The sequence below is a fragment of the Pteronotus mesoamericanus genome, unplaced genomic scaffold (genome assembly GCF_021234165.1).
Source record: "Pteronotus mesoamericanus isolate MK-2021 breed Mesoamerican mustached bat unplaced genomic scaffold, CSHL_Meso_final scaffold_85, whole genome shotgun sequence".
In the NCBI taxonomy this organism is placed as follows: Eukaryota; Metazoa; Chordata; class Mammalia; order Chiroptera; family Mormoopidae; genus Pteronotus; species Pteronotus mesoamericanus.
The window spans coordinates 248,844-262,359 of record NW_026555329.1 but is presented as its reverse complement, the minus strand read 5'-3'; the positions used below and the strand labels follow the sequence as shown (position 1 = coordinate 262,359).

The 13,516-nt window shown below is 52.3% G+C and overlaps 1 protein-coding gene across 2 annotated transcripts in view; it reads right to left on the bottom strand.

The window, feature by feature from the left end:
- The window catches only part of SCRN1 (secernin 1), a 54,613-nt gene continuing 41,097 nt past the window's right edge, over positions 1-13,516 (bottom strand). For both annotated transcript variants that reach the window (XM_054563877.1, XM_054563878.1), the window contains exons 6-8: positions 13,274-13,439; positions 5,008-5,188; positions 1-2,632 (exon numbers count right to left, since the gene is read on the bottom strand). In XM_054563877.1, coding sequence (XP_054419852.1) covers positions 2,474-2,632; positions 5,008-5,188; positions 13,274-13,439 — 506 coding nt within the window. In that variant the 3' untranslated portion in view covers positions 1-2,473. The remainder of the gene's footprint in view (positions 2,633-5,007; positions 5,189-13,273; positions 13,440-13,516) is intronic.

Sequence of the window (13,516 nt, the reverse complement as noted above, 5' to 3'; positions counted from 1 at the left end):
CCAAGAGCCTGCTCAAATCCAACGACATATTTCAAGCTGTTGATGTAAGTAGATAAAAGTTACTAGAAGTGAGTACAGCCGCATCAGCAGACTCTTTGCTCTCTTCTTGTCCTTCCCCATGCATCCCAACCATACAAAGAATCTATCCGCCGCTGTGACCGGTGTTTGACGGTACGCGTAGACCACCTCTCTGCCGGGTGGAAGCATCCCAGCCTTGTTTAACTTCGGCCAGGCCGCCGCGCCCTCTAGTGGTAACACGGGGGCATCACAATTGTGACGTACAGCTTCAGCCCCGACAACTCTCAATTAGGGTTGGCCCTTCTCTGAAGTGCAGGGCTAAGGTCAATGGCCCCTAACAGAAGCAGCCATTGTGTTTCCCACTGCACAATAAGGCTGGCTGGGTTACCCTGACCTTTGCCCCGTAATAATGAAAGCCGGCCTCTGTGTAATTTATTCTCACTAGATTCCTTTTGGTCAAACCCCAGATCTCCTTGGGTATCACAGACACGTCAGGTCTGATAAAATGTTTCCATAATCGGTGGAGGTGCGACCTCGTTGTGAAACTTCAGAGTGGCTTTCTGCCTCATCTTGAATTAGAGAGCCACGCTGTAGGTGGGCTCAGGGGGGTGAGGTACCTACATCATTCTGGAACCCCAACCTTCCCCTGGCACACAGACACTCAGAATGGCAGCTCCACATAGGAGGGGACCCCAAGTTAATCAGCAGTGAAAGCCCAAACCAAGACGGAAGTCCCAGTGACGACAAGACCCCACCAGTGGCTGCTGTTGCCTTTGTCAGCTCGAACAGCCTTCCCAGCCCTCGCCACTGGTAGCCAGCCATTGTCCGCACAGAACCGACAAAGCTGCTGCGGGGGAAGCTCACGGCTCTCGTGCCTACACTCTCAAAGGGGGGTGGGCAGAAAAAAAGGTTTGTTCTGGAACAACCTGTGACCCCCGAGGGCCCCAGCCGCCGGTGGGACCCACGTCCTTCCCAGGTCTCATGGCTTTCTCACAGAGCACTTCTGAGCAGGGGTCACTGGGCGTACGTAAGCTGCCGCCTCCCACTAGCTGGTATGTTAGCACACGCTTCCCTTCGTCACCTCTGCCCCTTTAAATTCCGAGAGTGGCTGAGAGTGCCAGTAGCTGGAGGTAAGCCCAACCCCCGCCCCACCTGCCCCATTCAGCCGCTGGTCTGAAGGCAGCCACTGGAGCATGCAGTGGGGGAAGGATAAAGGGAAAGACCAGGGAAGCCAGTTGCTCCCTGTGCAGATCTGTGGGCTCTAACAGGCTGGGCAGGACGCGGGGGCGTGGGGGGATGGCGGGGGCTGGACTGTTACCCTGGAGCGACATGCTCCCACATCCATCTGTCGCCTTTTTGCCCTCTGCGTTCCCAGCGCTGAGCCCATCTGGTCTTCCTCACACGCTTCTCTCTGCTCCGGTGGTAAGACAAGTCCTACAAACACGACTTGGGAAACCAATCCGTTTAATTAAAGTCTCTGCTGAGATAATGTGCTGGCTGCTCAGATTCCAGCTACCTTAACGAGGCTCGAAACACTCAGAAGTTTCTCCTTTTCTTTCCCTCATTAACTGAGAGCTCCGTGGCTTTGTGAGGTGGAACTGCGCCAGGGGTCCATTTAATTAACCCTAAACGAGACGGCGGCAACCAGGCCCAGGATCATTTCTACCGGAGCCCTCACCTGCGTGGCGCGCCTGCTGCGGAGCGGGCTGAGCCTCGTGCCTTTGGGAGATCCACACGATGACTCGGGGCGGTCACAGGCACGGCTACCTCTCTAAAGCGGGCAGGTTCCAGCTGGCATGGGGGACCAGCTCTCCCGCACGTGGAAGCAGTCTGTGCGTCCACGAGGATCGCGGGAAATCGGGACAGAGCTGGGACTGGGCAGGACCCCTTTTTTCCTTCCCGCTGGCTGTGTCCCTCAGAAGACACATCTGGAAACATTCTGCACTACAGCCCTGAACTCACGTGGAGGGAGGCCGGGAGCTGCTCCCTCCAGCACACACGCAAGACCCTGGGCCAGACAAAGAAGTGCCTCTTGTTAACATAAAAGAAATCATTACTGAGAGAAAGAGTAAGACTTCAAAGGAGTTTGCTTTCCCACAAACTCAGCACTGTGGAGCCGGCCTTTCAAGGCCTGATGAACTCTCATCCTCCCCCGAGAAGGCGAATGGGTCCATTGTCACTGAAATACAATGATAGCAGCTTAAAAATCCACGATTAGTCCTACAGTCGAACAGCAGGTGCACGGGCTGCATGTCACACCACAGAGGAAGGGGACCGCAGGGCAGAGGGGACGTTTTGAGATTCCAGGCAGAACACAAGTTCACAGTTGGATTTGGCTTCGGAAAAGGCGACCGCAGAACTTTCTCGTTTTACTCAGACAGGAGAGCGGTTTGTTTTGCTGGTAATTTAGTAAGGTGGGAGATTTTAAATAAGAAGGGGGGAGGGAGCGCTTACTTCACTTAAAGAACTTGATCTCCGTGTCCACACAGTCATAGAAAAGGTCCCCCACCTCAGCGGGGTCCAGGGGCTTGGAGCTGGCCAGGATCTCTTCCATCGCCTCCAGGCCTTGCTTCTCCAGGTCCAGCATGGTCTTCCTCAGCTTGCGACCTTGCTCCTGAGGAAGGACAACAGCAGTGGGGGAGGCGGTCACTGCAATGAACCTGGGAAGCCTCCGGGGGGCTGCCTACCACCACCCCGCCGTCAATGTTTCCTGCACGAGAGCCCCAGGGATCCTTCCAGAAGGCCAATGTGGTTTGTGACTGTTCTGCTTAGAATTCTTACATAGCTTCCTGCCACCTTCAGGATACGATCCTGAATGACAGCCCAAGAAGGCCCATTGGGACATGCAAGGCTCTGACTTGGCAGCCTCTGGCCACGCCCCTACTCTGCAGCCAGAATGAATTGACTGCCTTCCTCCAACCCATGATACTCTTTCTCCCAGGACCCGGTCAGCCTGCACCCAGCTTCAGGCCTCTTTGAGCACCTTTCCCCTGGGCTCCCCCAAGTCCATGGTCTTTCCACCTGCCATGGGGGCCCTCCTCCTGTCTTGTGAAGCTTTGTCGACTTGCCTGCGTCCCCATTCGATCCTGAGCTCCTGGGGACTGAGAACGAGGCTTAGCTCTGTCCTCCAGAGCCTTGGACATCGTGGGCGCTCCCAAGACATGTTTGTTGAATGAATAAATGGATCAATGAAGAACCTGATTTATAGTCATACCTCAGTACTTATCAGATTCAAAACTCGCCACACCCTGTCATATTTTGATGAGGAAAAAATGCTTCATCACACGTCACCTGCACGTCACTTGTCAGTTTCGGCACTCGGCATGAGTTTTGGAACAAATGAACTACGAGCACCGAGGTACCGCTGTACCTTATTTCTAAAGCAAGAAGATCTCTTAAGTGGGATGACAGTGAAAAACTGTCATTTGTGCAATGAGCCCCGGAAGGGAGAGGCTGTCGTCACCCCCTCTCCTTGACTCAAACCAATGGTCATTTCAAAATTCCAAAGCCCACCCGATCGCATCTGTCTCCTCTCTGTGAGATTTTTGCATAGAATAGCTCAGCACACAAGCCCTTCCCACCTCTGCCCAGTATCCACAAAACCATGCACCAGAAAGTGACATTTTCCCTCGGGGCTTACTGTCCCCTGCCCAGAAAATGTGCACCGGCAGAAGCCCCCGTGCAGAGCCCCAGGCTGGACTCCGTGCAGAGCAGCGGGGGACTCTCAGCTCCAGGGAAGGGTTGGTGGGGAGGGCCTAGAACCCCCCGGGTGAGTTTCACGGGTCAGAAGGGCCCTCGCTGAGCCGTGGAAGCGCAAGGTCTGTGCTGGGCGAGCTTGCCCTTCTCAGCGGTGCTGTCTGAACCTGCTGGGGCTGCCGCCGGGGTCGCCCTTCTTCGTGTCCCTTTTTTGCCCTGCGCTCATCCGCTCCACGCAGGGGCAGGTGCCAGCTTTGCTAAAAGGTGCCCCCTTGTTCCAGAGAAGCTGGGCCTCGTCCCCGCTGTTGAACAAACGCGTGGGGAGCAGATGGGCCTCGAACAGCCACCGTCCTCCCTTCTCCCTTCCCCAGAATAGAGGCCAGGGGCCAGGCGACTGTCCATCTCTGGCGGCTGCTGTGGGGCTGTCGTGTTTGAACTGGTGTCATATCACTCTATGTACCAAGGCTTCGGTTGGGACGGGGGGATTTGCCTTTTGAGGAATAACCTCTTTTTAACAGGCGACTTGAGAATCTTTTGTTGTCATAAAATACACCACTTGAACCATTTTTAAGGTACTGTGTCGTGGCGTTAAGTACATTCATATTGTTATGGAGCCCTATCCGTTTCCAGAACTTTTTTGACGAATCAGTTTTTTGTTTGGGGGAATTTTTTTAATCCTCACACGAATACATTTTTTTTTCCCATTGGTTTTAGAGAGAGGGAGGGAGAGAGGAGGGGAAAGAGAGAAACATCAGTTGGTTGCCTCCTGTATACACCAGGACTTGGGATCATGTGCTCCAGGACTTGGGATCAAACCCGGAACCTTTCAGTTACGGGACAACGCTCCAACCAACTGAGCCACACTGGCCAGGGTTCAAGAATTCAGTGTTTTCAAATGACATCTTCAAGTGTTGCCATCACATACAATTTTGTACCCCCAAAAGTACACAAAGAATTGCAAAAAGCAGAAAAGCAGTTGTCCCTTCTAGAACTCTGTTTCGATAATTCCTGGGTAAACAGAAATGAAAGAGGACTATTCTTACTTAGTCCACTGGGCTCTAGAATAACATCAAAAGTATAGGCTTTGTTTCATTCAGTGTCTTTCAAGAGACTTGGTGGGAAAACTAACACCCACATTCTGGGAAGGGCGTTGGGAGCCTGGATTTTGGGAGGCGGCATGCCAGAGAGGACTAAAACGGTGAGCTGGGTCACCGCCCCGGGCTCCTTTCTCATTGACCCCGCCACCCGCCACCCGCCACCCGCCACTCACCACAGGCCCGCCCCCAGGCTCACCTGGTCACTTGCAATGACATCACGGGCCCACTCGTGGGCCTTGTACAGCTCGTGCCGACGGTCTGGCTTCTCCTGGAACCGAGGCTCCTTTTTGGCAGGGTCATCGTCCCCAAAACAGGGAGACTGTACTTTGGGGACAAGTTTTACATCATCAACAAAGATGAAAGGCTTGAATATGGACCTGGAGAGAAAGGAGAGGTGCTTCAGCCAGGCGGGGTTGAGGGCACCCGGAAGCTGTCCTTTCACTCAGCAAGCATTTCCTAAGCCAACTCCCCGTGGGCGGGTGGAGGGTGGCAGTGAGTGGCGGGTCGTGGGTGGATGGGTGCATGCAAAACAGATACAACTGTGTATTTTAGGGAAACTAACTGCCCCTTACAAGCTGCAATTTCTTCTGCTTACAGGGAGGAGACATCCAAACAGACCTGCTTTGTTCGGGGAGGACCATTCAGGGGCCCCTACAGTCATGTAAAGTAAGGCCAATAGAAAAGGGCGCAATGGGTCCTCCATTTCAGTTGGCAGAGGCTGCCTCTCTCTACCGCGGTTTGCTGGAGAGTGGCCTCCTAGAAAGGCAAGGCCGGTTCTGAGACCCCGTCTTGCTGGCTACTTTTTTTTTTTTTTAACGTTCTATCTTATTTGAAAACTTTTGAAATACCTCTGACAGACTCAGGGAGGGAACAGATTAACAGAGATGAGACAAAAGATTCCCCGAGGCCCTGGCCGGGTGGCTCAGTTGGTTGGAGCATCACCCCATACACCGAAAGGCTGCAGGTTCGATCCCTGGTCAGGGTGCATACAGGAGGCAACAATCAATGTTTCTCTCTCTCTCCCCCTGCTCCCTTCCTCTCTCTCTAAAACTAATAAACAGATCTTCAGGTGTGTTTTCTTTCTTTCTTTCTTTTTTTTTTTAAATAAAAAGGGTCCCAGAGAGGACACAGCACAGAGAAGCAGAGTTCTAGCCCCGTGAGAGCAGGGGTGGCACTGGGCACAGTAGGTAGCTAACACAGAACCCCTCTGACACAGCTCTTTTGGTGTGATGGCTACGTCTTAGGGAAAATGTCCCAGTGTGTATGTGTGCCTGTGCATACCTGGGCACATGCCAACACACAAACACGCCACAGAAGAGCCATGTCCCTGAGGAACTGCATCCTGGGATCCCAGCCCTGCCGTGTGCATCTGCCACGGCTGAATGTACCACCAGGCAGAGAACCCCCCTCTCCCCTTTCTGCACCCAGAAAAAAACACTGCTGGCTCAAAGCAGCGCCCCTGGAAGAGCACAGGCCCCACTGGGTGCTGCTGAGGGCGGCCTGTCTGCAGCCACACCATGGGCAGCACCTGCAATGACAATAGGGGAGGATGAGACACCCCCCTATGGGAACTGTAAGACCTTGGTGATTTTCTCCTCCACTAATGAGCACACCTTGGCCCACCCTGTGTCTCAAGTGGGTTAGGAGTGAGCTAGGATGTCAGTTCCCTCCGACCCCAGGGGTCTGGGACTGAGGCAGCCAGAGCAGCCTGGCCAGCGCGCCGTGGAAATGTTTCCACGGATGCCACAGTCAGGACAGAACTGGGAACCCATGACCGTGGCTGCCCAACTTTCATCCTTGGACATGAAGCATGTGCAGCATCCTCAGGCCCCGCCCCCATCCTGCTGAATCAGAATCTGCATGTTAACCAGGATCTCTAGGGACCCCTGAGCACTGCTAGAGAGGACAGTGACCTGTTAGGTGGGTTCCCCGAGGTCACCCAGGGAAACGGGAAGGCCCTGGTCTCAGTACGCAAGATTGGGCTCAGGAGTGTGACAAGCAGGCACCCCAGCAGGTAAAATGGGTGCTCCTGGCAAAGGCTAAGTGCCAGGTACCCAACTGTGTTCTGCAGGTGACGCAGACACACGCAGGAGGGGGGACCCACCTTCGGCCCCTCCGCTGGGGAGCACCAGGCACATGGGCCACCGCCAAGCCCTCCAAGGACCTGCCCTCCCCAGGGCCTGGGGAGCCGCTCTTGCGCTGAGGGGACTCAGGCGGCCACTTCCGACAGCCTCCTGAAGGCAGACCAGGCCTTTTCCCTTCTGCTGACCGTGGCAGGGAGGACCAGTGCAAGTGACAGGAGTTCATGCAAAATTTTAAAATGTCTAAAGCAATTTTGCTACATGACATTGCACTCTCCCATGGGTCATTTGGTTGATTCTGCCAAAGGGCCGCATATTGAGGGCTCACTGAAAGAGGCCAATGGAGAGGGAAGGAAAGTGGTGGGAGGGGCAGGGGAGGAGCGGGGGGAGTCCAGCACAGAGACATCCAGAAATAAGTGCCTCACAGCCGCTCAGGGCAAGGCCTGGCCACCCTCGGGGCTCCTGCCAGCAGATGTTAACCTGCAGCCTCCAGGCCGGGGAGCCCCCTGCGGGAGGCTGGGCCTGCGGCTCCCTGTGCGCAGCCCGGAGCCTGCATAGCCCATACCTTCTCAGCTCAGGGGCTCCGCAGGGCGATCAGGGTCAGAGCCAAGGCCCCCACAGGCTCAGGCCTGGCAGCGGGGTGCGTGCGAGCTCGGCCGTTGGCTGGCCCGGCCCGCGGGCTGCAGAGTCCAGCAGAGCTGCCGAGCCCGGGCTGCCGAGGAGACCCCTGGGGAGAGTGCTCCCATTTGCCACCTGCGCCAGCGCACGAGGACACTCACACACGTTTCTTCTCTAACCCTCAAAAGCTTGTGTGGGAGAGATGTTTTCATCAGGAAACCTGTCATTTCATTTCTGGCACCTCAGGGCCTTACATACTATGCATCTGGAAACCACCCTGAGACACTGGCCCCGTGGGGAGAACCTCAGTACTGGGGGCGGGGGGGACACAGGGGCACAGCCTGGCGGCTCCCTCTGGGCTGAACTGCAACCCAGGGTCTGCCTGACTCACAACAGTGGGGCAGGGACCCGAGTTAGGAATTCAGCTTCGGGGTATGCGTCCCCTCTCCACCTCTAACCAAACCATTTCCCTCCTGTCTCTCTCATCTGGACTAGAACGATCTCTATGGCCCCTCCAGCTTCTAAGCCAATTGTCTTATTACTGTTTCTCTGTTGTGCGGCCTGCGACCTTGTGACTCTGACTTCAGGAAGTTCATGGTTAGCACAGTCGTGGTCTCCTGCATCCCACGTAGAGGACGGCCACACAGTAAAAGATCAGAATATTCTGTCCGATGGGACTTCAAACCCACTATACGCTCACTGGAACGTGGAGGTTAGCTTAGCATCAGCAAGGGTGTCTGGTGGCTCTTCTAAGACAACAGGTACCACATGTTTATCTCTCCCATCTATTGGTTTCAATTTTAAATATAAGTAATAGATATAATAAGGGTCCCATAAGATTCCAACGCTCTCCAAGGATTTTTTTCCCTCAAAGTCTATAAGGAAGTCAGCATCCTCAGGCACTAAAAACATAAAATACAGGTTTGTCGGTGGTTAGAGGGAGATTTCTTTTGAGACTGAATAAATAATAATGACTGCTGATAATCAGTTGCAATAATACTTCTTTAAACCAGAATCTGAGAATTATCGATAGTTCAGGTTTCATAATATGTGTTTCCATATCCAGAAAAGGAGAACGTGGACAAATTAATGGTTCCCAAACCATCTGATGTCTTGCCAATCCTTATAGGAAACCACATTAAAAATTCCAATAGGTGAGGAGAATCTCTGGCATTTTCCCTACACATAAACCTCAGATGGTTGCTTCTTAAATGCCACCTGATTGAATGGAGGCCAATTAACGGCCCAGAGAGATGAAATGACTTGGCCGAAGTCACACATCCAACTAGGGGCAGAGCTGAAACTGCCCTCTGGTTGGGAGCACTGCCCCAGCACCCCCGACCCCCGCAGGGCAGGGCGCACTCACCACCATGGGGGCGGGCTGCCCCGCGTGTCCCTGGGCTGACCCTGACGCGGGCCACAGCTCAGGGAGCTCAGGGGGCTCAGCAAGCGCACTCAGCAGTCCCCTAGCTGGAGATTCACCCGGGTCACTCGGCCCCTCCATGGAGTGTTGTGCCTTGAATACAAGGTGACAGGTCTAAAAGGGGACAATGCTTCCAATGGCAAAGGGCAGCACAGCGGCCGGCTGGTGAGGGGGGTTAAAGGCGGCTGAGCTGCTCTAGAGGGGCCCTGGTGAAGGGCAAGAAACAAAGGAGGCAGCAGTGACACCAAAGGAAACCGCATCACTAACTGGCAGCTGTCGCTGAGACAAACCTAGGGGCCAAGGCACCAAGTCTGATGGCAGGAAGCACCGCGTGGGCTTCCGAGTCTGTCCACTCCCACGACTGCAGGATTTCAGCCGTGGGTGACATCTGAGCCACAGCCAAGAAACACGCTCCACTGGAGGCATCTTTGCCTTATCTGTCATTTTCCCCCTAAAATTTTGTGATGGGTGCACCCAGCCAGTGTAAAAGAATCTGTGGGCTTCTCAGATTTGTTTTCTCATTGAGAAGGGAAACAAAGTTATCATGAAAATCACTGCCATCGTATAGTGCATTATGATCTTCAAAGTGCTTGCATTCAATTCCCACGGCACTCCATTCACTCAGCCCTTCACTCATTCACTCAGCAAATACATGTTGAGTGCTGCGTACCAGAGCCTATTCTAGGTACTCGGGGCTACAGCAGTGGACAAGGCAGGGCAAAAACTTCTGTCCCGTGTTGCAGATGAGATGACTGAGACTCACAGAAGCTAAGAGCTTTGTCCAAAGAAAGCTTCCCATTGAGTCGCAAATCAAGAGCTAAATCTTTTAAAGCCAACATCAGTTCTCCCCACCGCCCCCCCCACCCCCCACCCCCCATCCCCCGCCGCTACCTCTCACCATTACGTCATCCTATTGGTTTGTTTCCATACCCCTTGTGCTTCTGCAGAACAATAAAATGCTTTTTGTGCTTTGGTATCTGGAATTTTAATATCAGTGCCAGCCAACACCTCTGACTTCACGCATGACTCTGTTCTTACTGAAGATGCAGAAACTGCCCCAGAGATTTGTCCCTGTCCTGGAGGCCGCTGCAGATCCCCTGAGGGGCATCTGGCCTAGACTGGAGAGGCACACAGGGTCCCACTGGGGCGAATATGCTAAATCTGGAGCCAATCTGGAAAGAATCTAGAATGACCAGTTTCTCTCCACTGCTGGTGTCCCTGCGGTTCATCTACCGGCCATTCCAGCTTCACTGTGAGTCACGCCCATCATTTAGCCCAAGTCACATCTGAACGCAAAGCCGCGGTGAAGGGCGTTTCCATTTATAAGTAGTACTTTTGGAGCATGGGACAACCTTAGGGCTGGATCCAGATGCTCTGGGGAGGTTTTGAAAAGTGAAAAATGTAAGATAGGAGAGAGGAGAAAGATGGTGCTAGAAGAATTGGGATTGCAATTAGAGGGGAGGAGTTGCTATTTTGCATCCAGCGTATGTCCGTGCAGGCTGTGTGTACAGCTATGGTGTCTGAGGCCCATAATGTCATCTCCAATAACAAGAAGGGGCCACCTGTCCCTAACATCTGAACTAAACATATGAGACAGTCTCTGCTGATCCAACGTAGGCTCTCAAGCTTAGTGTCCTGGGAAAAGGAGCAAACCACACACACACACACACACACACACCATGCCCCTTGCATCTCCTCAGTTCCTTGACACTAGTGAAAGTACTTCAAATGCCCTATTTCCCTAGAACTTTTCTCCTATTTTCCATTTCATAGGCTTAAGTATGCAGGCTAATACTATTAAGGAAATAGGTTGGGAAACAGTCTTCTAATATTTGAAATGGAAAATGTTTAAATCCTCTCCCCTTCTTGGGTTATCCATCCTGCATGTTGAGTATTTCTGTGTTTTTCTGGAGCCCTGGTTCATGGTGTCTGACAATTTCTGTGGTGTAAATACACCCCCTGTGGCCCATTGCAAGCTACCGATGTGACCTCACTGAGCACAGAGTCGGTAAGGACGCCCGTGATCAGCTCTCACTGGCTCCAGTGTGCTGCAGGACTCTGGATTTTACACTCTCAAAATGCAAAGCGACCTCTCTACCCTTTCCCTCTTCAATTCTTCACATCAATGAAGCTTAAACCGGCTTCCAACTGGGGAGTGGTTTCCAAAGGTCAGAACCAGTGCACAAAAGCCAATCAGAGTCACTCTACAGATGACAGAGTCACTGGCTGACTCAACGAAGTATTGATAAGATGGAATTTGCCCCTTTGGTAAATTAATTAAAGGTCTCTTGCATCTCCCTCTAGCTCTCAAACTTCAATTCTTGCACCTGCCAACTCTCAAATTTACATAGTACTTGATACTTGCACGCAGGCGGGGGAGGAAAATAAGGGAGGGAAGGAGAAGAGAAAAGAGAATGTGAGAACAAGTTGTTTCGAGAGAAGGGTCTACAATACCGAGAGCGAAGGGCGGCGAAGTGCCGGAGCAGACAGAACAGCAGTCAGACGGGGCCCTCTGGTTTCTTACATAACCTGGAGGGACAAAGCTGGCAGTCTCACTCTTTAATCGTAAGGTTTTGCAAGTGCCTTGCTCTGAGCACTTCCTCAAAACACCTCTCTCATGTTTTCAGCATGACCAGAAGCCAACTAAAATGTTCCTAATTTTACTACCAAAAAAACCTAAGAGCAGGTAGTTATGCTTCTTACTGATGAAAGACAAGATGTCGAACATGGCAAGTGACGGGAATGTTGAAATGTGAAATGAAAGACAAAACAAAAAACAAAAAACCTGTCAGCTCCGCAGCCACAGCAGGAAACGCAGCTCATTGAACCCCCGAAGATAAAAATAAACGAATGCCTTCCGCAAAGCTCTTGCTCTTAAGGCCTTTCTAGTTAACTTGACCCAGGGATAATCTGTTTTTAAAGTTACTTGAAATTTTAGATTTGAAATATCTGACGGCACTGGCCCAGCCCGTTTCTCTCATTGTAGCAGGCTGCGCACCTCAGCCTGGGAAGCAACGTGCCTCTGTCTCAGCGTCCTGGCGACGGAGGCCCCTCTTCCAGGCCCAGGTAGAGCAGGCATCTGACCCCGGGAGAGGGGGTGCTGGCCTGGCCTCTCTTCAGTTCCACCCCCTTCTTCAAAGGCTCCTGTTCCCTATGGAACAGGCCCACAGCCTTGGCGGAGCGTTCCAGACGCCTCCGACACCACGTGTGCTCCCATGGGCCGGCAGGGGGAGCTCACGAAGAGGCTGTGGAGTCGCCAGCACTGGGAGTCGAGCTCTCATGCCTCTGTGCGATCGCACACGCCATTCCCTCTACCCAGGATGTCTTTGCTGCTTTATGTCCCCAACAAACTCCTACCCTTTCGACAATGCCCAACCCTCAAGAGTTCCTTCCTCTGCCAAGTGTTGCTCTTGGTTATCTCCTTTGCGCCACCTCTTACCTTGTACACATTTGGTCTCTAGTAGCCAAAATGCACTTGGGTATAGTACACAGTAGGTACTTAATAAGTACTTATTACATGAATGAGTGAATAAAAAACTAAGAATAGGCTGTACCATATTTAATAGTCAGGTCCTGCTAGAAGTATCTATTGATATTGGCAGTAGTTTAAAATATAAGGCCCATGCCTGAAACTAATAGAAAAATAATATTGAATGTAAACTGTAATAAAAGTAAAATTTTTAAAAAATAAGGCCCAAGAAAAACATGAAAGTAGGGACTAGTATTATCCCCATTGCACAGTATGGAAACAGAAGCTTAAAGATGTTAAGTAATTTATCCAGCTACTAAGTGACTGAGGTAGAATTCAAAATCCTGGCTGTTGATTCTACAGGCTGTGTTCCTATCCACTGTGCAACACTATCTCTCTGCTGAAGTTCATGGGCAGAAAGCAACCCTGAAAATGCAATGTCTACAAGTATCGGCCAGTGCACTTGAAGTCACTTCCACCTGCTTTGCCGCTGGGCCACTTTGTCCTCTAGATCATAGGTAGTGGTTGTTTTGATAAGCCTTGGGCATTCCTGTAATCTCTCTGTATCACTGGGTCTTGTTTGGTTTTCTATCCGCCACATACATCACAATGCCTGGCCCATGATAGATACTCAGTATGTGTTTGCTGAATTTAAGACAATTGGATTCCATGGTTTTGATGAGCGCTCTGTGACTGAAGCCAAGAACACCCCTTCACCCACGCTCTTTGTGCTGCCCTGGCCACCTCGGGGCTGACCACCCAGTGTGACCTGACCAAATGGACAGCCGTGCAGGACCCTAGCAGACGCTTGCTGGACGAGTATCGGGGGCAGCACGAGCTTGCAGCTTACGTGACTGTGTCTCAGACGAACCTGGAAGGGTCTGGGGTCCCGGTGAAGTAGTGGATGCACGGTGAGCTTCTGCTCTGAGGCAGGACAGACACCGCGCTGGCTGTGGTGAGGAAAGACTCGGAGTCTATACAGACGCCGCTGGCTTTGTCCCGTAAGATGTCAATCATAGTCTGCGCAGTGATGCTTTCTGTAAAGAGAGAGAGGTCGGGGGAGATACAACTGCAGGAGGCTGCTAACCAAAATCCATTTGGTCCTTTCCCAGCT